The sequence below is a fragment of the Crinia signifera genome, chromosome 5 (assembly GCF_055691185.1).
Source record: "Crinia signifera chromosome 5, ASM5569118v1, whole genome shotgun sequence".
NCBI classification, from domain to species: Eukaryota; Metazoa; Chordata; class Amphibia; order Anura; family Myobatrachidae; genus Crinia; species Crinia signifera.
The window spans coordinates 283,508,836-283,533,052 of NC_139221.1; the positions used below are offsets into that span (position 1 = coordinate 283,508,836).

Sequence of the window (24,217 nt, forward strand, 5' to 3'; positions counted from 1 at the left end):
GCCAGATATATTTTGTTTGATGGTTTGTTTACTGCATATAAATTTAGTGGACAGCACTTCTGTAATCAGAACTAGCATCAGCAGCCGAGCGTTCGTATTCAAAGTACATGTTACTTGTACCGAAAGACACTGAAGCTTATTCACAAGCGTCTTGTGCGGCTGTTCTTACACGGACACACAGGATAAATACGTTGATTTGGTTTCGTACGTCACCTGCCTCAGGTGTCCTGTGTAATCACTACAAGATGTATCATTCTACTTTACTTTCTTACTAATGCTGAGCATACACTTTGAGTATAATGTATATCAACACACATTTGATCTTTCAAGCTGAATCCATCGGATATCGTGGCCTTACAAACTGTTTGAGATGGGTATGAGTAAAAACCAGACCCGGACAAGACCCCGGACTGCCGGACCGGACATGAAAATCTGCAGTCCGGAGCTTGTAGCGTCCAGTCCGGGGGGGTGTCCTGTCTGAGGGTGTCCTGTCCGGGGGGACAGCTGTCACCAGGGAGAGGACGAGTGGGAGAATAAAGCCTTGCTATATAATCCGGCATATAGTAAAAACCAGAACGGTCCGGACCACACAGGGAGGCTATAATCTCCCCTTCCCCATGTCCCCGGTGAAAGCTATCACAGGCACCCCCCCCCCAGACAAGACACCCCCCGGATGGGACACCCCCCGGACCAGACACTACAAGCTCCAGAATGCAGATTTTGATATCCAGTCCAGCGCTCCGGGGTCTTGTCCTAGTCCGGTTTTTACATAGTCCCGTTTGAGATATCTTGTTGTGATCCAGTCCGGCGCTCTGGGGTCTTGTCCTAGTCCGGTTTTTACATAGTCCCGTTTGAGATATCTTGTTGTGATCCAGTCCGGCGCTCCGGGGTCTTGTCCTAGTCCGGTTTTTACATAGTCCCGTTTGAGATATCTTGTTGTGATATCTGTGTTCCTCCCCTGCCGAGGAAACATTTCCCAATTCCTACCATGTTAGTGCACACTGCCTTCCAGAAGGTGCAGCCGGAAAGTTGGTAAGTATGCTTTGGGGCAGATTTACAGTACAAAGCCTTGGAGAGTGACACAATGGAGAGAGATAAACTAACAACCTATCATCTACTGTCATTTTTCAACCACAGCTTGTAACATGGCAGTTAGGAGCTGATTGACTGGTACTTTATCTCTCTCCACTATACCTCTTTTCAAGGCTTAGTACATCTCCCCCTAATCTTCTGACTATATATTAAGCTCTGTAAAATTGCTAATGCCGACAAATCTGCTCTAAGCCTTTCCCCTATTGCTGAAGTAAAGTGCAGATTTATGGCTTCTGGAGCTCATTTTCCGAAAATACCACTGACAGTAAAAAACCCCACCTCCTCAGCGTTAGTGAAAGCAGTGTCACTGTGCCTGGCAGTGACTTCCTATTAGAAGTCCTTCCTGTCAGTCACCCACATGACAGACAGTCCTGTTGGGAAGTGTTCCCTCCTTCCAGGACCGACAGTCCGGGCTGCGATATGCTGAGACCTGGGTTCCTATAGGAAGCCGCTCTCTGCCTTGCCATGCAGCCCTCCCCGGTTCTATGGGCTGCAGATGACGCAACCATAGAAGCATGCGCAGTACCCCTGCTGGTACCATGCATGCGCCAGGCCCAGTGCCTGACAACTGTATTGTACAGGACCCTGGCAGCAGGGACATGTGCAGTCACGGCAGCGTGGTCAGTGGCAGCCCCCCTCGTACTCACAGGTAGGAGCCGTAGCTGGAAAATACACAGATTTTTAAACAATAAAGGTGTGTACACACGGGGGGAGATATATTGCTCAGTGTCTCCTTTTCATCAGTGACCAGAGATGGTCGCTGATGAAAAGGAACCTCTGCCGGGGGAGCTGCAGAGGTAATCAGCTGGTCACAGGAGCAAGCTCCTGCGACCAGTGATTAGAATGGGGCTTAAAAATGGGATTTATCGCCGGGGCACACTCCCATCACTGGCAATATGGTCGCCAGCGACCATATTTCCAGCGATTTCAGTCCCTATCGCCCCCGTGTGTACACAGCTTTAGAAGACAAATGTCAGTCCTTACAAAATAAATGATTATGCCGCACGAAAGCACTGTAGGTGGATGTTCAATGTTAAAAAAGAGCTTTTGCAAGATGAATACACTATACCATTGGCCGATTGATGGCACTTTTCATATTGGGTTAATAAGTATCGGGATGCGGTTCGCAGGTCTATAGTAAAAAGGTTGACAGTCAATAGATCCCCCACTATTGGTCGACAGGCCATAGGTCGAGACATGAAAAAAGCCTATTTACCTTAGGTTGACATAGTCAAAGTTCAACACAAACAATAGGTCGACATGCAAAAGGTCCACATGAAGTTTTCACTTTTTTTTTTTTTTTTAAAGGTGTTTTTACCATCCAAGTGGAAATAGAGATAGATTATAATAGTGTGCCACGTGCCCTGGAGCATGCCAAGCGGAGCAAGCCATGCCAGGGGGCGTGATAAACTTCTATAGTGTCAATGTCAACATACAGTAAACACCAAAAACACCAATATTGACCTTTTGACTGTCAACTTTTGACTGTTGGCTATTAGTGGTCGACCTATTGACTGTCAACCCTATTACTGTTGACCCTATAGACCAGGCATGTCCAAACTATGGCCCTCCAGCTGTTGTGGTAATATACTCCCTGATCACAGGACAGTGTCCTCGAACATGAACTGTCCCACCAAAATCTGGACGGCTGGGACAGAGGCTATTGATAGATGACACTAGAGCTTCCAACTTGAGATCGCCATTGGTTGGTTACACATCATTGGTTGGTTAACCATCAATGGTTGCCATTAGATGGTTACCATTGATGGTACCATCGATCAATAACATGTAAGGGAAACAGTTATGGTTTCGACCAGCGCTGATCACCCCTACTCTAATGTTCAGTGAATTGCTGGCCAATCAGGTTCCGGTGGCTGGGTTTCACTAGTGTCGGGGCGGTGCTATGCTCCATGTCCTTGCACCCAGGAGAAAAAAGTTAATACAAAAATTTTAATAGCTCTATATCTTCGACAGTGGGAATCCAACTGGTTCTGCCTCATCGATGGTAAAAGTAGTTACCATTGGTTAAAGACCATCAATAATTTTATGGATGATTATCGATGGTCGATAGCCATCCCTACTTCTGAAACAGGGGCTGACACACAGACCCCTGGCTTCTAAGGTCATATATTTTTGTGAGAAAGAAAATACTGTTTAATCATTCAAAGATGCTGTCAACATCCCAGCCGTTGGGATGCCGGCAGTCAGAATCCCAACACTGGAATCCCAACTGACAGCCAGAAGACAAACGCCAGAATCCTGGAGATGCTAAAGCAGAGGTCAAGGCATAGTTTGTCACCCAACTGCTGTGGAACTACATATTCCAGTATGCCCTGACACAGTGATAGATTTAGTGCATACTGGAACATTAATTCCATGACAGCTAGTGGGGCACATGTTGCCTTCCCCTGCTGTATAGTTTTTTTTAAGTAAGGTTTACCGTAGCTGTGCTGTAGAATCAGGGAAACATGAGTAGAAGTTAGACTACAAGGAACGGTAATTACTGACTTGCGTACGTTTATTAGCAATGTGTGAGCCGGCATAATGCTTACCATGCTGTGGTGAAATGAATATAATCAAATAACGAGAATACAGCAGTAGTACAAGCAGCCATTGTACTACTGTATGCCACATAACTGAAGCCGGATGCATGAAGTTTGCTTCATTAGAGGCAACACTCTTCCAGCACCAGTTTGGTTGGAACTGGACAGTAATACTTCATACACTTGTGTTTGTTATTTTGTTACTACTTTGTTTCATTGCTTTTATACTGAATTATAACTACCTTGTTACACAAGTAATAAAACCTGTCACTTGCAACGCTTTTTTTGAAAAAGTCAAACTCATAATACACCTGGATTGATGTAAGTGGCGATGTTTTCCAACAACTGTTTACTTTATCACACCCAGAATTTGTGTCACATACAGTAAGTGTCACAAGACTATAGGTAGTTATTTGTGCAAGGCCTGACACTGAAGCAAATTTTAAAACTTTGGCTTCCACATCATACTGAAAACCTGTGTATGTGATATGTGCAGGAATGCAGGAGAGGTACACAACATATAATATTAGCGAGAGCAATGCTTTATTTTTTTGTAGCATCTGCCTAGGACAGATGTGTGCAGTCGTATCACTTCTTTTCCAGTAGTCTTTTCTTTCCCTTCAATATTGATGCATTGCACACATTGTGATAGATGTACTTCTCTGCTGGTGTGATGGGGTAATTCACAGGGACTGTTTCTGAGTCGCACAAATCTTTGCTGACAGATGGCAATGGTGAGTTTTTGCATATGAAAGTTTACTCATCTTTGCATATGTCCATCACATACTGTACCTCACAACTGTCCTAATTTCCGCAGAACAATCACGATTTTTGGGACTGCCCCGCTGTCCCACCCAGGGGCAGATTTTCCACAAGGCAACCTAGGCAGGGCCCAACCGGTCCCAAAGGACCCCATAAACATCCACTGTACGTGGACGGCAAGTTCACTTTAAATGTGATACATGTATGAAGCCTACTTCCGAAAGACCGGATTCAGATTTGTACGCAATGCCGATGTTAGCATTTAGTGGTAGACTGTGCATGTGCCACCGTACTCTGCTGATGCCGGCTGTACTCAGCAGCAAGAATATAGTGGTATGGATTGCTTGAGCGAAGAGTGCTCCAAACCCGTATCTTGCCTAGGGCTCCATGAGGTGTAAATCTGCCTCTGGTCCTGCCCAGTGACCTGTGATGGGGGACGAGTTAAGCAGCATTGTATAGATCTATTCACAGAAGACAAAGGGGCTGGGGTTAACGCTTGTACATGCACATCCCCCCACATTAGTTCCATGGATACTCCCATTACAATAGGGTAAAAGTGGCTGTCCAGGACTACAGCTACTTTGCGTGTTACTTAGAATAAGCTCCACAATGTCTGGGGCAACATCAAATGTAAACATAGACAGATCCAATTCTTTGGGGGGATATTTAATAAGATAGGAGATCTATGTCACATGGGATGATGTTGTAGGCAACCAATCAGATGCTTTCTATTGTGTTCTATAAGGTGTGAAATATACAGATGGAGCGTCTTTCATCATTGCAGGGGCTGGCGGTGGATTTACCACGCGCCAGCCCTGCCAGACTTCGGAAAGGGGACGCGGGCGCATGAGACGCGCGTGCGTCCCCTTACAACGGAGCTCCCCCCGCCACCCTGCCACCGGTCCCCGCCATGTTCCCCACCTCCCCGCTCCCCCCCCTAAACCTGCCCTGAAATTCACAGCCTTGTGAGTCAACCAGAATAAGGTCCATAGAGCAGAGCCAAAGCTAAACTCGCCCCCAATAGCTACTTAAAATTAATTTAGCTGAGTAGCATATTTTTTTTCCTTCAAACTATGGGATACCGCTCGTTTATTTCACTGCATTTATAGTAAGGTCCTCACAGGAGCTAAGTAAGTCACGAGAGGCTTGTAGGAACATAGTTTTACTGTCACGTGTTGAAAAAAAACAGGCACTTCAGTCGTACTTTGAAAAGAAAGACGAAAAAAAAAACTCAAAGTGATTGAGACTGTGTATGTAAATATATAGGGCTATATTTTCCATAAATGTCATTCTAGGAAAAACAAGGAAGTGCACTGAGCACTGGGCGTATACGCAGGGCAAGAAAGATACCACTGAGAGTTAGTGGGTGGCTGATTAGTATCTGATATGGCATATGTAAAACAAATCAATGCAGCTCTGCAGTACAAACAGACTTCCACTTGGATCATAAGCGCTCTCCCTAAATAGCACATTCTTTAAGAACAATAACGAGTCTGTACTAAAGCGGAGAGCAAACAGCACTGAAATGAATACAGCAGACTTGACAAAAGTGGCAAAAACCCGCAAACTACTGTAAAATACTTGCAGTTGTTTCAGACATTTCACAGCCAATAACTTTATGATTGGAAAGTAAACTGTGACTCATTTTCTGTGTTTAAATTAAGATGGTCTTCTTGCCGGTTATATCTATTATGATGTCATGTACTAGGAGTCCTTTCCACATAACCCAATTGTGGAAAGTAATATAACCCTCAGTAACAGTCATTAAAGTGTAAAATATCAACATTTAGAATGATAAAAGTTATGTGTGTGTGAAATGGTAATTGCATTGAAAATTGATCATTCTATTTTGGGTGGAAAATCTACCCAAAGTAAAAGCCAGTGGTAGATTTACTAATGCGTGTAAAAATAAAAAAGTGGTTGTGCCGCCCTTAACCACCGAGCAGATTCCGGCTATCGTTTTCTAGGATTCAACAGACGGAAACTAGAATCCGATTGGTTGCTATAAGCAGCAGCGCCACTTTTCATTTTTAGAAGATTTTAGTACATCAACCTCAACTGGGCATAGCCAGAACTTTATGGGCCCCAATGCTTCTAGAGCACAGGTTCTCAAAATCGGTCCTAAGTGCATGTCTTGCAGGTCACCTCACAGAATCACAAGTGAAATAATTAGCTCCGCCTGTGATCTCTTAAAATGTGTCAATAAGTAATGAATGCACCTATCGCAAAGCTGGCCCCTACCTTCCCACCTATTGTTGGGAACTAAGCAGAGTGCACGTTTAGTGCTCTTTTCATCATTCGAGGTTCGTTGTCTGCATTCTTTATTGCTACACATCACAGCAACAGTGAATGCTATTCTCCAGTGTTCATCATCCATGGATCCACTTGGATAACCAGTGAAAACTTTGCTTCCACACAGAGGCTTTCTCCCAATCACCAGCAGCTGAACACAGTTTTTTTCATTCGTTATCACTGCTTAGGGTATACAACTCTTATGGGGCGATTCAATGTTTTTTTGCAGGTCCAATCTAAGATAGGGAACTAGGGGAATGCAAAGCAATTGTTAAAAAAAAAATCTAAACCCCACTGTAAGTCCGAACCTACAGCCGTGATGACTGCAACGTGGTGATTATAACCAGGAGTGGGCTGGCAGCAAGCAAGATGCGACCTGGGGGGGAAATTTTACTGATACCCCTTTCACACTGCAGCTCTTAAATGGTAAATTGCCGTTTTTTTTAGCCTTTTAAAACGGGTAGAGCTGCAGTGTGAAAGCTCCAGGGTGCTTTAACCGTTATCGGTATAAGTTAAACGGTTAAAAAGCAGGGTCCTACCCGTTTCAGAGCCGTTTTTTTGGCAGTGTGAACGGCTCTATTTCTATGGCTTGAACATGTTCCTCGGGGGTTAAACGGGTTGAATGTGTGAATGGTGTTACATGCTATTTAAAACGGTTTTGACCTGCAATGTGAAAGAGGTTTGGTAGCTCAGACCTGTTTTTAAAAACCGTTTCGAAATACCGGGTCTTAAACGTTTAGGCAATGTGAAAGCAGCATAAAATGGGAGTTCTGTTTCACATGGGATGTTGCTCTGGGCAACCAATCAGATATGATCTATTATCTTTTAGAAGGTGCTAAAATAAATAAAAAAGTAAATTCTTATTGGCTGCCCATAGCAACATACCATGTGAAATAGAACGCCCATCTTAGTAAATTTCCCAGCTTGTGTTATATTCACTGGCTTTTGAACTGTATTTTTTTCAGTTCCAACAACTTTGAGAGATCTCCAATAGAGAATAGCGACATAGGGAAGTCTTTGATTTCCATAATAGGGTAGTCTATGTTTATTATAGTGCCAGTGAAGCTACTGGAGTAATCCCAGAGGACTGGAAAACAGCGAATGTAGTCCCACTGCACAAAAGTGGAAGCAAGGAAGAGGTAAGCAACTATCGACCAGTGAGCCTTACATCAGTAGTAGGGAAATTGATGGAAACACTCTTAAAACAAAGAGTTGTAGAATATCTCAAAACCAGCAATTTACAGGATCCAAAACAGCATGGGTTTACTGGGGGAAGATCATGTCAAACAAATCTTATTGACTTTTTTGACTGGGTGACTAAAGTAATAGATCAAGGTGGGGCTGTAGATGTAGCTTATCTAGACTTTAGTAAAGCTTTTGACACTGTCCCACATCGCAGACTGTTAAATAAACTTGAAAGCTTGGAATTGGATTCTAAGATAGTTGAATGGATAAGAGCGTGGTTGCAGGACAGAAAACAGAGAGTTGTAGTAAACGGAGTACAGTCAAAGGAGGGAAAGGTTACAAGTGAAGTACCCTAGGGATCTGTACTTGGACCGGTGCTTTTTAATATCTTTATTGGTGATATTGAAAATGGAATTGAGGGTAAAATGTGCCTTTTTGCAGATGACACAAAGGTATGCAACAGGGTAGACACACTAGGAGGGGTAAAACAAATGATTGAGGATCTAGGTAGATTAGAGGAATGGTCAAGAGCATGGCAACTACAGTTTAATGCCAAAAAATGCAAAATCCTGCACTTGGGTCTCAGAAATCCAAAGACTAAATATAGTATAAATGGCACTATAATGGAAACTACTGAGGAAGAGAGGGATCTAGTTAGGGCTCGACAAATTTATTTAAAATCCAGGAGCCAAAATGAAAATTTAGGAGCCAGATAAACTAATAAGAGGGACAGTGAGCGGCGAAGGTGCACACACAATTTGCATGTGCAATAATGCCATTACACGTTCTACCAAACACTGGACTGCCAATTACATATAATACCACACGCAGCCATGGTTGGTTATTACATATTATCCCACATAAGTGGAGCTTACCTACATGCTCATTGCTATGGGGTTTGATCCTTGATGCCAGTGGTTGCATCAAGGGGTTGCTTCGGCAAGAAGCAAGGAAAGACCTGCATGCCGATGGGGGACTATTGGCAGTTGGTGGAGCCCCTGCATGAGAACTTGAAGTAGGTAGTCACTGGTCTGACAGGAGGGGGAGGCAGGGGTTAGGCACCGCGCTGCCGCTGCACAAGAGAGGGAGGAGCGGGTCAGGAACTGCGGGCGGCTGGTTTTATAGGAGGGGGAGGCTTTGACCGTCCACGCTGCCGCTCCTCTGACAGGAGGGGGAGGCGGGGGGTCAGGTGCTGCGGGCGGCTGGTGTGACAGGAGGGCGACACTGTGCCCGGCCACGCTACCGCTGGTGTGAAAGGAGGGGAAGGTGGGGGTCGGGCACCGCGATGCCACTACGCTGAACAGGAGTGGAGTCGGGGGTCAGGTGTAACTGAAGAGGGAGACTACCTGGCCATGCTGCCGCTGGTGTGACAGCAGGGGGAGGCGGGGGTCGAGCACCGCGCTGCCGCTGCGCTGAACGGGAGGGGAAGGCGGGGGTCAGAAACTACCACTGTAGCTCCATGCTCAAGTTTTAAATAGCCGCGCTGCAGACCTGCTCTGATACAGCAGCAGCGGGGTGAGTTGTGCACCGCTCTGCCGGCTGCTGCTGCGCTGGGTGTTATAGCTAACAGTATATAATCCTCCATGGGGCCCGCTACTGTCATTAATTCAAGTCCCTCTGCCCTGAAAGTACTGCTTCCTGGCAAAACTGGTTGCCAGGAAGCAAAATCTGGTCGCCATGGCGACCTGGTTTTGTCGAGCCCTGATCTAGGTGTCACTATTTCAGGGGACTTAAAAGCAGGTAGGCCATGTAACAAAGCAATGAAGAAGGCAAGTCAGATGCTTGGTTGCATAGGGAGAGGTATCAGCAGTAGAAAGAAAGAAGTAATAATGCCACTGTATAGGTCATTGGTACGACCTCACCTAGAGTATTGTGTTCAGTTCTGGAGGCCATATCTCCAGAAGGATATAAATACATTAGAGACTGTACAAAGAAGGGCAACTAAAATGGTGCATGGCCTACATCACAAAACGTACCAGGAAAGACTAAAAGATCTTAATATGTATAGTTTAGAGCAGAGAAGGGAAAGGGGGGACATGATAGAAACTTTCAAATATATCAAGGGCTTTAACAAGGTACAGGTGGGAGACATTCTTCACAGGAAGAGGAGCAACAGAACACGAGGACATGCACTGAAACTAGAGGGAGGAAGATTCAGGGGAAATGTGAGGAAGAATTACTTCACAGAAAGGGTAGTAGATAAGTGGAATAGAGTACCATCAGAGGTGGTAGACGCAAATACAGTAGTACAATTTAAACATGCTTGGGATAGGCATATTGATATCCTTACAATAAAATAAGGATCAAATATGGTTTGAGGTAACATGTTTAAAAAAGGGGCAGACTAGATGGGCCAAGTGGTTCTTATCTGCTGTCAAATTCTATGTTTCTATGAAGGGACTGCTCTAGTCTTTGTATCTGTGTATGTTTTATGTGTGCATTTATGCATGTGTTCTATATGTGCATTAATGTGTATGTCTTTAATAAAACATGTGTGTTATATAAACACATATGCGCACACAGGTGCTCATAGAAGGAATCCCCTTTCCCCCCTGCTAATCCTGCGTTTGGCCCTGCAAATCCTGATTTGGCACTCGCATAGAAGACAATTCCTTTCCGGCAGCAAAGAATGCTGAAATCCTACTTTACCCCAGTCACCAAGTAGAAAGTGAAACGGCCGGCACCGTATTTATGTCCGGTACTTTAATCTTACCCAGAATACATTGCATGTATGATATTCTGCTCAGCATTACAGTAAAACTAGATCAGTGTAACTGAGAATTACATATACAGCTTCACTATCATCACTCATCATAGATTAGCAGCAGGTAATGTTATTATAGGACTGTAATGAGGAAATGAAAACCAATCAGCTCAAGTATAATATTAAACAAAGCAGCATAGCTAGGAGTATTCAGCCAGCAGAAAAAGGAATCCTGTGAACAGTAATGCCTTTATAAATCAAATTCTAATTAAACGGTTTGGATTATTATTGTAGCAGCAAAGATGAAAAAACTAAACAGTGCAATAAATCAGGACGCTGGTCTGAAGCGAAGAACTAATTATCACAGTGAAAGTTTATACATTAAGCCTCCTGACTGTCTTCTCTCTGCTATAATAGCAGCCTGGAATAATGGTTTAAAAATAAAGCAGGTGAGAAACATTAATAATATTGCATTGACAAAATAATTGGTCTACTACTCTTTTAATACCAGGTGTCTGATCAGGGCTGGCGGGTATCACCTACAGTACCTGTATAAGTAAAAGCCATGTATATGATACAGCACATGGAACACTTATTTAAAGTGCGTCACTTTAATGTGTACTGAGGTCTAACCCAGTGTTGGACAATGACCGTTTTTATAACTATGGCTATGGGCAGAATTTGGGGAGGGTACCATAATCCTGTCTTTTTTATATATTTTGTTTACATAGGGGGGCTGTAGGCTCCCAAAAAGTGGGAGGAGGGAAGAGGCATGTACGATTATAGGCCTCTCAATGCCCACATGCTGATACTTGTGGTTCTCCAAGTAACATTATGTGGCGAAGGCTTGCTGAGATCTGCAGTCCCCTGCAATGCTTTTACTGTGGCACCCACAGCCCAGGGGTCCAGGGAATAGCCGGTGCTTCAGCTCAGGCCTTGGGTGCCCTAGAGGGGGGCATTATTGGGGGGGGGTCCCCACATTCCCCTGTGACCCTAACCTTGGCTGATTAGTTACTAGAGTTAATAATTCGGCCATGGAACCCATGAAGAGAGTTGTTGCTGAGGAATTACTTGCCTGCTAGTGCAGCCTGATGCTGGGTCTAAAAATACAGGGGACGCCTACATGTTTTGTCTGGATTTTTAGAACCACGTCCGGTCCAAGAGCCGGGTGCTTTCAATACAAAGGAATCCCCACACTTTTTGTTGTGCTGTATTTTTAGAACCAGGAACCCATTTTTCCCCCCACCTTTTACACACAGAAGCATGCACCGTACTCACTGATCTGGGCATGCTTCTGTATAACTCGGATTTCAAGGTGCAAGTTTAACCACTAAAAAAACTTGCACAAACTCGCACTTCTAACCTAGAATTCAAAAATTTGCATTACATTTGCGTGTTAGGACAAACTTGCAACTTCAAACTGTGCTAGAACGTGCAAGATTGATTCCGCGAAAGAAAAACCTATTGCATCTTCCCATTATATCCCCTGTCTTTACTAGCATCATGGAATCTTCTGTATATCTGTGTTAATGCAAAGCCGGTATGCCGTTACAGTGCTCTTACGCTATAGATGCCAAACATGCTGTAAACACGTTTAGTTGCTGGTGTTGATAAATTAGGTACATTACAAAAACCTTGCATGAATATCTGGCAGGGAGCGGAACATAAAGCTGTCAAACATAATACTTGTTTTCCACCTCACTGCACCCTGAAAAAATAACATGACTATTATGTTGTTAAATGAGCTCTATGAATAAAGAGGGGTGGAAAAATCTAACCTTTCTACAGAACTTAGGAATTCTAATGGCAAATGCTTTGGGCTTTATCACAGCACAGTTTCGTAAATGGCTACTCTGTTCTATGGCATTCCAACTTCATTTAATACATGTATTCCTATAACTATTGTGAGGCCTTGGTTTCATCTGTCAAGGAGAACTATAAAACCAAGTTGAACATTATGGCTGTGATGTAATGGAGTAAGGGTATAGAGTTCAAATCTGCATTGGCTTTTGATGCCCCACAAATCACTGTGATTTTCTGGAGACTCATGGTCCCAAAATTGGCAGATTTAATAGCCAACGATGTGGAGGCTGAGAAGGTAAGGTGCCGCGTGGCCAGTGGCGGCCAAGGGTCAGTGACACCTGGTGGGGCCAAGAGAACCCTTTGCATACCCCAGAAATGGGGAAGTGGCTTCTCATAGAGAAATGTGGCTTCATAGAGCCCACAATAATGTCATTAAAGGGACATGGCTTCACGGGGGAAGCCCTAATAACCTCACTACAGGAGCATGTGGGCTGCCCCCGGAGTCTCTTCTTGTACTGCCGTCTCCTTCTCATTGACAGAAGCCAAGTGCTGCAGGTTAATGTCGCATTGCAGTTCACCCTAAACATGGTTAGAGACTAATGGAAACACAGTGTCCAAGTGTTTTCAGGGAGGGTGTGTGACCTCAGCTCCGGCCTCGATCAGCCTGTTTCTACTGCACTGGCCGAGTAGGTCCTGGGTTATGCCCAGACTGAGAAAATCATTGGATGGTGTGGGAGTTGCTTATGGATTTGCAGATAGCCGAAGATTGGCGTGATTTTCGCAATTCATTTGCATAATTGCACTCGTGGCAGCTATCTAATCACAGGGCTCTGCTCAATCGCCTATATGTGATCAGGAATGAATAACCCCCAATGTTCGGACACCACCACATGCAATGAATCAGGACCTAGTGCCCTAGCCTAATGGTTTATCAGGCACTGGAAGGGGGGAAGTAGGGAAGGGGTTTGGGTGGCATGAATAAAACATTAAGAAAAAACCCAGAGGAAACTGACTGATATTAAAAAAAAAAAAAAAAATGTACTATAAAAAAGTGAACTGGAGGAGAGTGCAAATACTGAGGAAAATTACCACCCGGATGACTTTCTTTGCGGTCTTACTCTTGGATGAATGTCACTTCAAAATCTTCATTTAATAATTGGAGCAGAAGTTATTTTACTTAGAAATCTGGACCTTATCCAAGCCCTTTCCTTCATGATGGCCATAAATAAAAAACAAGGTCAAACTTCTCTGTTGGCCTATATATACCATCTCTATTTTGTCCTGGGTAACATTATGTTGCCTTTTCTGAACTACAGGTGGGATGCAATAAGGTAAAAATGCAGTAAAACCAATTAACTGGCTTTTTACCGCATTTTCATATGCAATAAAGCCCGCATTTCGGGGTCCCGCTGCGGGGGGTATCACCAGAAAAAGATGGCGATGGGCTTCTCTCCACAGCACTGTGTGAGGGATCAGTCGCAGATCCCTCCCAGCATGCCCTGAGGCTGTAGCTGTCACTCTTCCCATGCACAAAGGGACTCCCCGGTCTCAGACCCAGAATTCCAGGGACGGTGCCGCATCGCAAAGGACAGTTCTTATCGCAAGAGCTGTCCTTTGCCTTAGTAATCGCATATGTTTTGTGCATATGCGATTATTATGGATGCGGTAGCCGTGAATGCTGGCGAAGTGGGGCCGTGGATGTTAGAGCTTCTCGCCCTAATTTTTTTCATCGAGTCAGTAATAGTATACTAAAGCAAAACAATCATGTAATGACTAAAAATGGATAAGCCTTTACTCAGTAACTCAACATGGCCAAATAGATTTGGTTCTATCAATATATATCTGTAAATAATATTTGAATCACTTGGGATGATATCCAAGACCACCCTTAAGGGGTTCCAAATACATGTATTAGCCTGAGGCTTCAAACCCTCCCTTCTCCACCAGAGAACAACTACAGATGGAGCGCTTCACATGCTTGCGGGGGCTGGAGATAGAATCGCCAGGCCCCACCAGCCGTCAGAACGGATGCCTCGTGGCCAGTCCCCGTCGGTCGCCGTAAAGCACCATGGTGACTTCTAACACTCTAATCATTTACATTTACTGTGTGGCAACTTATCTTTCTTCAACACCTGTTAACAATGAAACCTGCAAACAGGAATGTTTAGATGATGCTTTTTGCATTGAGCCACCATCAATCTTACAGATACTTGTTTGTCCAACAACTCGGCTTCCGACTCCATGCACAGTGTAAATAGCTGAAGGAATATAATGTTGGGCACAAGTGCCAAGACATAGCTGGCTACTCTGACTACTGTGACCTAATGCAGCATTTTTACCCAGAAATATCCCTAGCAACAATGACTGGGACTGTTTCATTTCTTCCAGGCACGTCCAATCAGTAGGACAGTCAGAGTATATTATCTTATTATTATTATTATCATATTATTCATTACTGACATCATCAGTTGTACCTTATGTTCTCCCTTTACTGACCTCCATATGAACAGGCAACTTATAAAAATAATGAGTAGAATCCTGTTTTTAGAAGATATCTCTATGCTGAAATTATGCAGAACCATATATCTTGGTAAGGGGCCAATTCAGGATCGCTTCTAGCAATCCGAATTCAGCCACAGCCCCGATGGTCAGAGTGTGTTAATGCACATTTCTGTGCATGTGCGAACCCGAGCATCGAACAGCTTAGGCGAGTAACACACTTGTCGTGCCGTTCACGGAAGTGAGGGAGGGGGTGCCCAGGGGGGTGGCAGCAGGGGAACGCCGAGCATTTTACTGGCTTTTATTTCCAAAGAGGAGAGAAATCATTCGATGTTTGGCAACCATCGAGGGATTTCTCTCCCCTTCAGCTCCCCTTCATGTACACGTCCCCTCGCATGGTACCGAGGGGATTCGGCGGCGGGGGAGGCGGGCGTTCTGCTGGGCGGCGTGTCAGCACTTGGTAAGCAGTGAATTTTGCTGCTTACCAAGCCACCCTGAATTAGGCCCTAAGTGTATTCTCAGTCTTATGAAAAACTTATTAATTACAAAATAAATGATATCCGGACTCAGTAACCATGAAAAAATTATTGCGAACACGTGTACATTATGGGCGAGATGTACTAAAGGGAAAATGCGGTAAAATGGGGGTTTTACCGCATTTTCCTATGTACCATTACCCGTCCACCCCGTCTCCACCGGGCAGGGTATCACCACCTCTGGGTGGCAATACCCTATAGAAGCCTATGGGCTTCTATCGCCGCCCGCTGCCTGCCTTCCGCGCAACCCCCCCTCCTGTCCTCCATGGATCTCCACCTCCCCAGCAGGAGTCACAGCCGGGAGGACATCCGGCTGCAGGGGGGAGGAGGAGACGCCGGGGAAACTGACAGCCACCGGGATGTGACGGAGACCCCCGCACACCACATTACAGGTATCGCGGGGGTCTCCGTCACCGAACCCCGATGCTAGCCGCATATGTTAGTACATATGCGGTAGCATCGCAGCGGCTGGGCGGCCATGTATATTAATATAACCCGCCCTATGTGACATATAATACAAGGCCTTTCTCCCAAATTATTAAACCTGTATCACAACTGTCAAGAAAGATTCAAAAGATGGAAAAGATTCTGTTCTGAATGAACCACCATACCAAGATAAGACCAATACCCAGTAAAAAATAACAGACAAGAAGATATACAGATGTACTGTAGCTATTCCAGATCTGATACAGTTCTCTTTATTCTTCATTATAGTACACACAGCAATATTCTGATTTATCTGCATTACACAATCTAACACTTAAGTGATACATGTAACACTCAACTGATTGGTAAGAAAATTCAGATGTCTGTAGTCAAACACACAGGGGTCTATTCACGTGGCAGTGGAAACCATTGTGCCTCGATGCACTTCTGAAAACAGGGCTCTTCGCTGTTTCGTTGTATTCATGAGGGGGCATACCACAGGGGCAGCTCTATCATTAGGCAGCTGCCTTGGGCACTGGGATTTGGGGACGCCACCGAGTCTATCACAAAATGAAGGATGTTTATGAGGAAGACATCCTTGTTGTACTTAATACAGGTGGAGGCTGTGGAACTTCTAATATGCTGCCTCCACACTTTTACTTGAGGGTCCGGAAAGTGGGTTTTGGTGGCAGTGTGACGTAGGTGGGGGGCAGTGGACTGAAGTTTTGCCTAGGGTTCCAGAAGCCTTACACTGGCCCTGGTATACTGTAGAGAAGTTTATTATGCGGTACCTTAGCTCTGTGTTAGGGTGGATTCCCCAAACTAGTATGAGTAGTGAGTCTCCAGCTTTCCATTCCTCTTTGCAGTAAAATCTGCTGTCTCAGAATGGGTTATGAGACAATACTGGGCACTCGTTAGGAGAACTGTGGGGATGAATATTTCCCTGCCACTTTCCTGTACGTGCCACACGCTTCTCCGGCTCCTTTGTAGTATCCTGCAACCGTTACATGAATGGACTCTGGAGAACACTGTCATCACATGTTCACTGCAACCAAAAAATAAGTAAAGCATTGTGGGGGGCTGATTTACCTATCATTCAACAAGTACATTCTACAAAAAGAAGCTGATTGGCTGCTATGTGAAACCTCTCCACTTGTCCTATTTAGGTTTGATACAATGCAGATGTCACCAGAAAGGACTAATTAATGCTTCAGTCCTGTTCTGGCTCCTACATACCAAGCTCCATAAAGTGATGCTTTTTGGCATATGGACCAGTAGGGTAATGGCTTTGACCGTTCTCTACCTATGAAGGAATTCCCACTGGAGAGGAATCTCTCACAGCCTCCACCCTTCACTGAAGAGTTTTGGAAAATAACACTAACAAGCATTCCTGGTGTCAGAAGGTGACGTGGGGTCTTTGGAAAATGCCGACTCCCTGATGCTGACGCTGTAATTTTAATTATTTGTTAATAATCACAGCACGGAGCCCAAATTCACATGTGGTTCATCAGGTCGACAATGTCTAGGTCGCGGTGTACAAGGTCGACACTGGAAAAAGACTGACAAAAGCAGAAGGCCAAGGAAAAGGTTTACAAGATAAAAGGTTGACATGAGTTTCATCATTTATTTTTGTGACAATGTTGACACCTGAGCACATGGATCCCCAATTAGTGTACTGCGCTCGCTCGCCATGCTTTGTGCCAGGTGCCTTGCTCCACTAATACTATGCTTGGCACACTTCCGTCACCCAATCATAGTCCATGCGGATGGTGAAGTGTGAAAAAGTTCTCACCAAAACATAATGTTGACCATGTATGTAGATTATATGGTGTTGTCCTATTGACTGTTGACATAGAAATTGTCTAGCAGCCATCTGGACACCCCCCAAGTCATAGAAATAGGGGGATGAGACTGATATGCATTAGTGAAGTGTAATGTAGGGTACACACCAGGACGACCCGCTCACGATGCACATCGTGAGCGGGTCGTCAGTGTCTCGTCCGACCCGCTCACGGTGACGCGGGGGGGCACGACCCGCTCACGATGTGCACCGTGAGCGGGTCCGATCCGATGGCGACCCGCACCCGGCTGTATGGTCGTCATTGAGATCCTACCTGCAGCAGGTAGGATCTCAATAACGACCGACCGACCCGCGGGACCGCGCATCGGATCGGTATCGGTCCACACCAGGTCAGAAAAGGGCCCAATCAGCACACAATCTACATCCAATTGGTCGGAATTGGATCTAGATTGAGGGAATCGGGCCCTAGTCATCCTGGTGTGTACCAAGCATTAGCTATGTCTTTGTCTATGCAAACACGTGCACATAACAATGCAGTGTGGCCTACAGAAGCACAGGTTTCCCATACACATACTTGACACCTTTAGATGACTCAGAAACAGCTGAACTTGATTTATGTAGGCAAGAGCTGGATGGGTACTGCATTATGAGGGTGACATACCCAGTGATGACGGATTTAGTTGACCTCTTAACGGCATACACCCTGTTCTGCGACAATGCAGAGAGCCAAGGAACATTTCAAGGTTATGCATTAATTCAGATCAATTACATTTTAGAGTGGCTCATACAAAAGACAAAATTAGCGACTCCGCTCCAGTCATACTGAGGATGATCTGTTTCTGCTATTGCTGCTGTGTTTTCACAACTGATGCCAAGTTCTCACACACAGGGTGCCTGATCTTTATACAATGTAATAAAATGTGTATAAACCTGAAATGTTTATATTGTGTGTAAAATGACCCTACACATGTATGAGGTATTATTAAGCCTCACTATTACTGATTTGCAGTGTTAGAGAGGGAAATTATTAGTGAGACACATTGGGCCGTATACAGAGGTGAAGGCAATGTCGGTCAGACACAGTGCAAGATGTTATGGCTGCGTATGCGTCAGAGACTCACTGTGAAAATATTGTGACAGGGGTCACAGAGACAGTTTATTTGCAATGTGACTGACAGGTAGCCATCATTTGGGTTAGTTAACAAGGGTGGCTAGAAAAATAGTTATCCGATCCCTGGGCTGACAATGTCTAGGTCGACAGTCACTAACTGGATTGCTAATGGTTGAGAGTGACTAGATCGACACCTAGAAATGGTCAACATACCCTAGGTCGAAAGTGACAGAAGGTTGACACAAGCAAACGGTCAACATTGACCTGGTTGATACAGAAAGTAAAAGTAGAGTGAGAGTAAATCCTAACGCCGTTGACACACATTTTTCATACTCGGTTTACCATCCCAGTGGGCATTCTTAGCGACATTGTGAGCAGTATCGCCTAGTGTGTACACTCTGTGTTATTAATGATGTGCATTCCCGGTCATTACTGACCCCCTCCCTTGTCCGAACGAGTCATTGTTAACAATGGTTACAGCATTGTAGTCACTCCCTGGTATCCCTGGCACTAGCAAGTGTGTATGCACTTGCCAGTGCCGGCACCCCGCCGGGTCCCCTTCTTTGCCAATATCGGCGTTTTTTACTCTTATTCTACTTTTACTTCTTGTATCTCACCAATAGCATAATACTAATTATCATCAATTGCATCATAGGGCACAATCTAACGGCCACCGGGGTGCAGACACGTGAACCCCCATAAAGGTGAGGAGCAGCTTTAACCTTTTATTATATAGGATAAATAGTAGGGCAACATAGAGGAAGGCTAGAAGGCTCATTGCACAAGGGTACCTTATATTTGCATTGAATAGCACTGATTTTAAAGAGATGCAATAATGTAACTGGACACAAGGAATCATTAACTGCTACACTACAAACATCTGTGGGAAGAGTCTTTTATATGGATCAATCTTCCTTTACTGTGCAGTTAATCTGGGATGCAATGTACAATCCAAGTCTATGAGTTCTAGATTCAGTACAGTATAAAGAAATGCACTCACTACACATGGTACTAGGCAAAACAGCTTCTCCGTGTATAAATGTCAATTAAATAGCATCATTATAAGTGTTTCATTAAAAATCAAGAACATTTTAGCTGCAATGTGACATGTGCACTCTATAAACGTCTCCACTAGCACATTCATATACAAATAGGTCTGAGAGAGTTCAGCTGCAAAATGACAGATCAAAGATAAAGATATCCACTGAATCAGGACTTCCCTGTTCTGGATGCCTTAAGTTAGAGTAAGCATTAGTTATTCCTGCACTGCAATAGTAGGTTCTGTCCATTGTTTTTATATACTCATGTCAGAAAATTACATATTACAGTTATTACCTCCCAAACATGACCCTCTCCAGCAGGGACACAATGTTCTGTTTCTGGACTTTTCTCTAAATGTATGATTGCGATCACCTGTTTTAAACAGGTTAATTGCTCAGAAAGGTATATATTACAGTTTATATAAAGCTATCGGATTGTAGTTTCTATAAAGCTATTGGAAATCACAAGCGATGGATACCTATAGGGGATTGGGTTCTGTCTGCAGGTGAGAATCCGTTATGATATGTCATATCACCATCATACTTGCCTACCTGACCCTCTCCATGAGGGAGAAAATGCTCTGTTCCTGGACTTCCCTGGTAATGTATGATTGCCATCACCTGTGGGGAGCCAGGTAATTGATAAGAAAGGTGTTTCACCACAGGTGATGGCAATCATACATTACCAGGGAAGTCCAGGAACAGAGCATTTTCTCCCTCATGGAGAGGGTCAGGTAGGCAAGTGTGATCATACCTCACAACATGGCCAATTCCAGGAGGGACACGGTGCTCCGCTCCTGGACTTCCCTCTTCATTTATAATTGCCATCACCTGTTTTCAACAGGTTAGTTGATAAGAAATGTATTTCAACACAGGTGGTCGTCATAAATTAAGAGAGATGTCCAGGAATAAAGCATTCTGTCCCCCCTGGAGAGGGTCATGTTGGGCGGTAAGTAACACAAACAGTAACATAAATAAATAAATGAAAAAAAAAAAAAAAACTAAAATGAATTTTCCTATGACATAACACACATAAAATAAATGACTCTGTGGAGCATGGATTCTAGTAAATCTTAAAGCATGACAACATGTGATTGTTGTATTGCCAATCCTCTTTACACACACTTTCATTAAAAATAAAAAATAAATCTTTGTACTAGCAAACTACAGTTCAGTCCTTGTGCTCTCTCTCTCAGGAAACGGTGCCTACATAAGTGACTAATGGTATTATGCTGAGAAATTATAGGCACCACATCAAATGTACTGTGGAGTGCTGGGAATTTATTCTAGTCCACGTTACTGTACATATTCCCTTTGTACTGTGTCCACCAATCACAACTTCCCCAGAAGTCTATGTATTACTTATGCAGACTCTCCTTTTCATTTTGCTACACTTGAACCTGTCATATCCACTTTGTAACAGCAGCAATGGTAGACGTAGGAACTAACCAATAAGAAAGGATTGTGTGCATTTTGAATAACAAAAAAAGAAAAGATTACAGTGTTCCAATGCATGATTGTATAGATGTCTAGAATAGTATGCTGTGTCCCTGTTGCTTTATGCATGGTTTAGCCTTTGATTGTATACACAGACCAGCACTATTGATGTAAATAGAACACAGGCTCTGAGCAGCCTACAGTAGCAGAAAACTGGGCACCTGTTACCCTGGCATCCATCAGTAGTTGGGAAAGGGATCGTACTCACCTGAGTGGCAGAGTCCCAAGAGAAGAGAGAGGAGCCAGAATGCCAACAGGCTACTGGGTGCCCTGCTGGCCAGGCAGCGGGTGCTGGGTGCAGAATTGGGGACTGGCACCGGCCTTAGCATGGTGCAGATTAGGCAGGTTCTGGGGGCAGAAGGCTGAATGTAGAAGGCAGTCTCGGAGACCCCAGTGACGGATTCCTGGGGATAAGCTGCGGTGCATAGCGCCTCATCCAGATGATGGGGATCCCCAGTCTCTTCCTCTATAGCCAACATTTGCCTCCAGGCATCCAGTGCATGGGGGGCTACTAGCAGGCTAGTGCCATCTCTTCCATCACCCCGCACAATGAGCCTGTTCTCCTGCAGCTCTGCACTGGCGGGGTCGCCTGGCTCTGGGTGCACTGCTATCAGATACTGTGGCAGGATCACACAGGTGGGCAGCTTATAACTCCGCTCTCAGCGCAAACGCGCATGCCCGCAGCCATCATTAGCATGTTGCCACATCGCATGCCAAGGTGAAGGTGGAATTGCCCGTGTGTGCCCACTGAAGCTCCTCATCTGCCGGACTCTTGCTGCTGCTGCTGCTGCTGCTGCTAGTGTCACCAAGCTCCCTCTGCTGCCCGCCCGCACGCGTTCAGCGCAGTGCCTGGGACGTGATACAGAGGATCGCAGATGGAACGTTACCAGCATTCACCTCCTGGCTGGGATTCCAGAACACTGTGGTGCTGCTGCTGGTGGTGGAGCTGCTGGTGCTGGTGATTCGGGAGTTGCTAGGAGACCGGGACTATGCGAGTCCTCTACCGGCTCCCTGGCTGGAGGCAGCAGCGTGGGCGGGACATTGGTGGAGCATGATGTCACCCGGCCGCCGCTCTCTCTCCCACTTCTCTTTGTCTACTTCAGCGCTCCTGGCTCGCTCTCACTGGCTCCCTTGTTCTGTCCGGACCCCTTCTGTACTGCAGGGAGGGAGCAGGGGCACCCCTATCTTCTGTTGTACGGCAGGGACGGGGGAGAGGGCAGCGGCACATTGCAGACTGGCACTGTACTCCTCATCATTCCCAATCCCGGGTCATATGGGACAGGAACAGGAGATGGGACACTTGTAGCGATGCTGATAAACTGCACATGCAGAATCTGTGCCTGTCACTCAGGATGTAGGCTAGTGTGTAACAGCAGGGGGTCTTTGTGCATGGTACCACATGAACTCCCTTTAAATATAAATTATATATATATATATATATATATATATATATATATATATTATATAGTATATTACAAACACATATATGCATACAGTTTTTCAGCAGGAACCAGCATGAACTCAGTTCCTGAAACTCTAATTAAATATGACATCATCAGAAACCTATTCTGTGCCAAATTGTACTTTCCATAAGATAATGTCTATTTTAAAGCCACCTGTGAGTGCCTTTGTTTCTAAAGGTCCATATACACTGGGCGAATATGCCCAGCGTGTATGGACAGCAATGATGTCAATCATCGCTGTGGGGAAAGCCGCTCAGTGCATACACACTGAGCGGCTTTCCCCCTGCCCGGCGCCGGCGGAGGGGGAGGATGGCATTGCATAGTGCAGAGTTATGCAAAGCCGTCCTGAAAGTCGCTCATCTGCTGCTATAACCAGCAGATGTACGGCTTTCCCGGCGATGTTGTGGGAGCGCGCAGCAGCGCTCACTGCTCATCGCTGGGCCATACACACTGGGCAGCTTTGAGCTGAAAGCCACTCAAACCTGCTGTTTTGAGCGACTTTCAGCTCAAAGTCACCCAGTGTGTATGGGCCTTAAGTACAATATATACATCTCTCTCCCTCTCGCTCTCTCTATTTTTATTTAATCGATCAACCCCCGGACCCGGAGTTCCTGTACATTCCTGTCCACGTATTTAAGGAAGAAAGAGCTTGATACATACAGTAAATCTCTACAGCTGTACTGGCTTTGGGACCACTTGCCAATTTTAATACTCTGCTTTCGCCAGTTATGGATGAGAGATGCAGGAATCGGATGTCAGTGAAGGGATGACCAAGGATGATGAAGAGATTGCGCTATTCAGTATTGAATGTAGGATATCCATAATACTATGTGTGCTGCCAAAGTGGAGCATATGTTATATCACTTTTGATACTTTAGCCATTATTTCGGTCCGTTCGCAGCAGGGCTGCGTTCTCACGGGGACCAATGTTTTTGTACTGTGCATGGACAGCGCGCGGGGGGGGGGGGGGGGCGGAGGCCAAATTAGCATATGGGAATACCCAGCGTTTCATGGGCGTTCCAATGAGAATGCTGGGCATTCTCATGCCAATGAGGCCTTGACGCGGGTGCAGGGGGCGCGCAGCTGACATCACCGGATCTCAGCTGCCCGCCCATTCCCTTCCCAGCGTGCACGCATATGTAAGAGCAACCTTACGTATGCGTGCACCTTCCACATCTTTCGATGGTCGTCGACCATCGAAAGATGTGGGTAGATCCCCCTGGCCTTACTGTGTAACATCCATTCGCAGGGCCTGTGTGCAAATCGCAAGGTGGGGTTTGGTGGACTCAACCAGAATAACCTCCTTTGTATAGAAAATTCGATTATAGGTTGATAGAAAACTATGTATTAGGAAGATGACAAATGCAATTAGTGATCCTCGAAATGAAGGCTATTCTGATGTCCCTTACTTATAAATTAAATTTAATCATTTTTAAAAAGATAATTATTGCACAAATCTATGG

At 45.0% G+C, this 24,217-nt stretch overlaps 1 protein-coding gene across 1 annotated transcript in view; it reads right to left on the minus strand.

Moving 5' to 3' along the window:
- ITGB8 (integrin subunit beta 8) overlaps positions 1-22,461 on the minus strand; it is a 135,779-nt gene extending 113,318 nt beyond the window's left edge. The window contains exon 1 of the mRNA XM_083189134.1: positions 21,500-22,461. Within this exon, the coding sequence (XP_083045260.1) occupies positions 21,500-21,770 (271 nt within the window). The 5' untranslated portion in view covers positions 21,771-22,461. The remainder of the gene's footprint in view (positions 1-21,499) is intronic.
- Between the last annotated feature and the right edge of the window lie 1,756 nt (positions 22,462-24,217).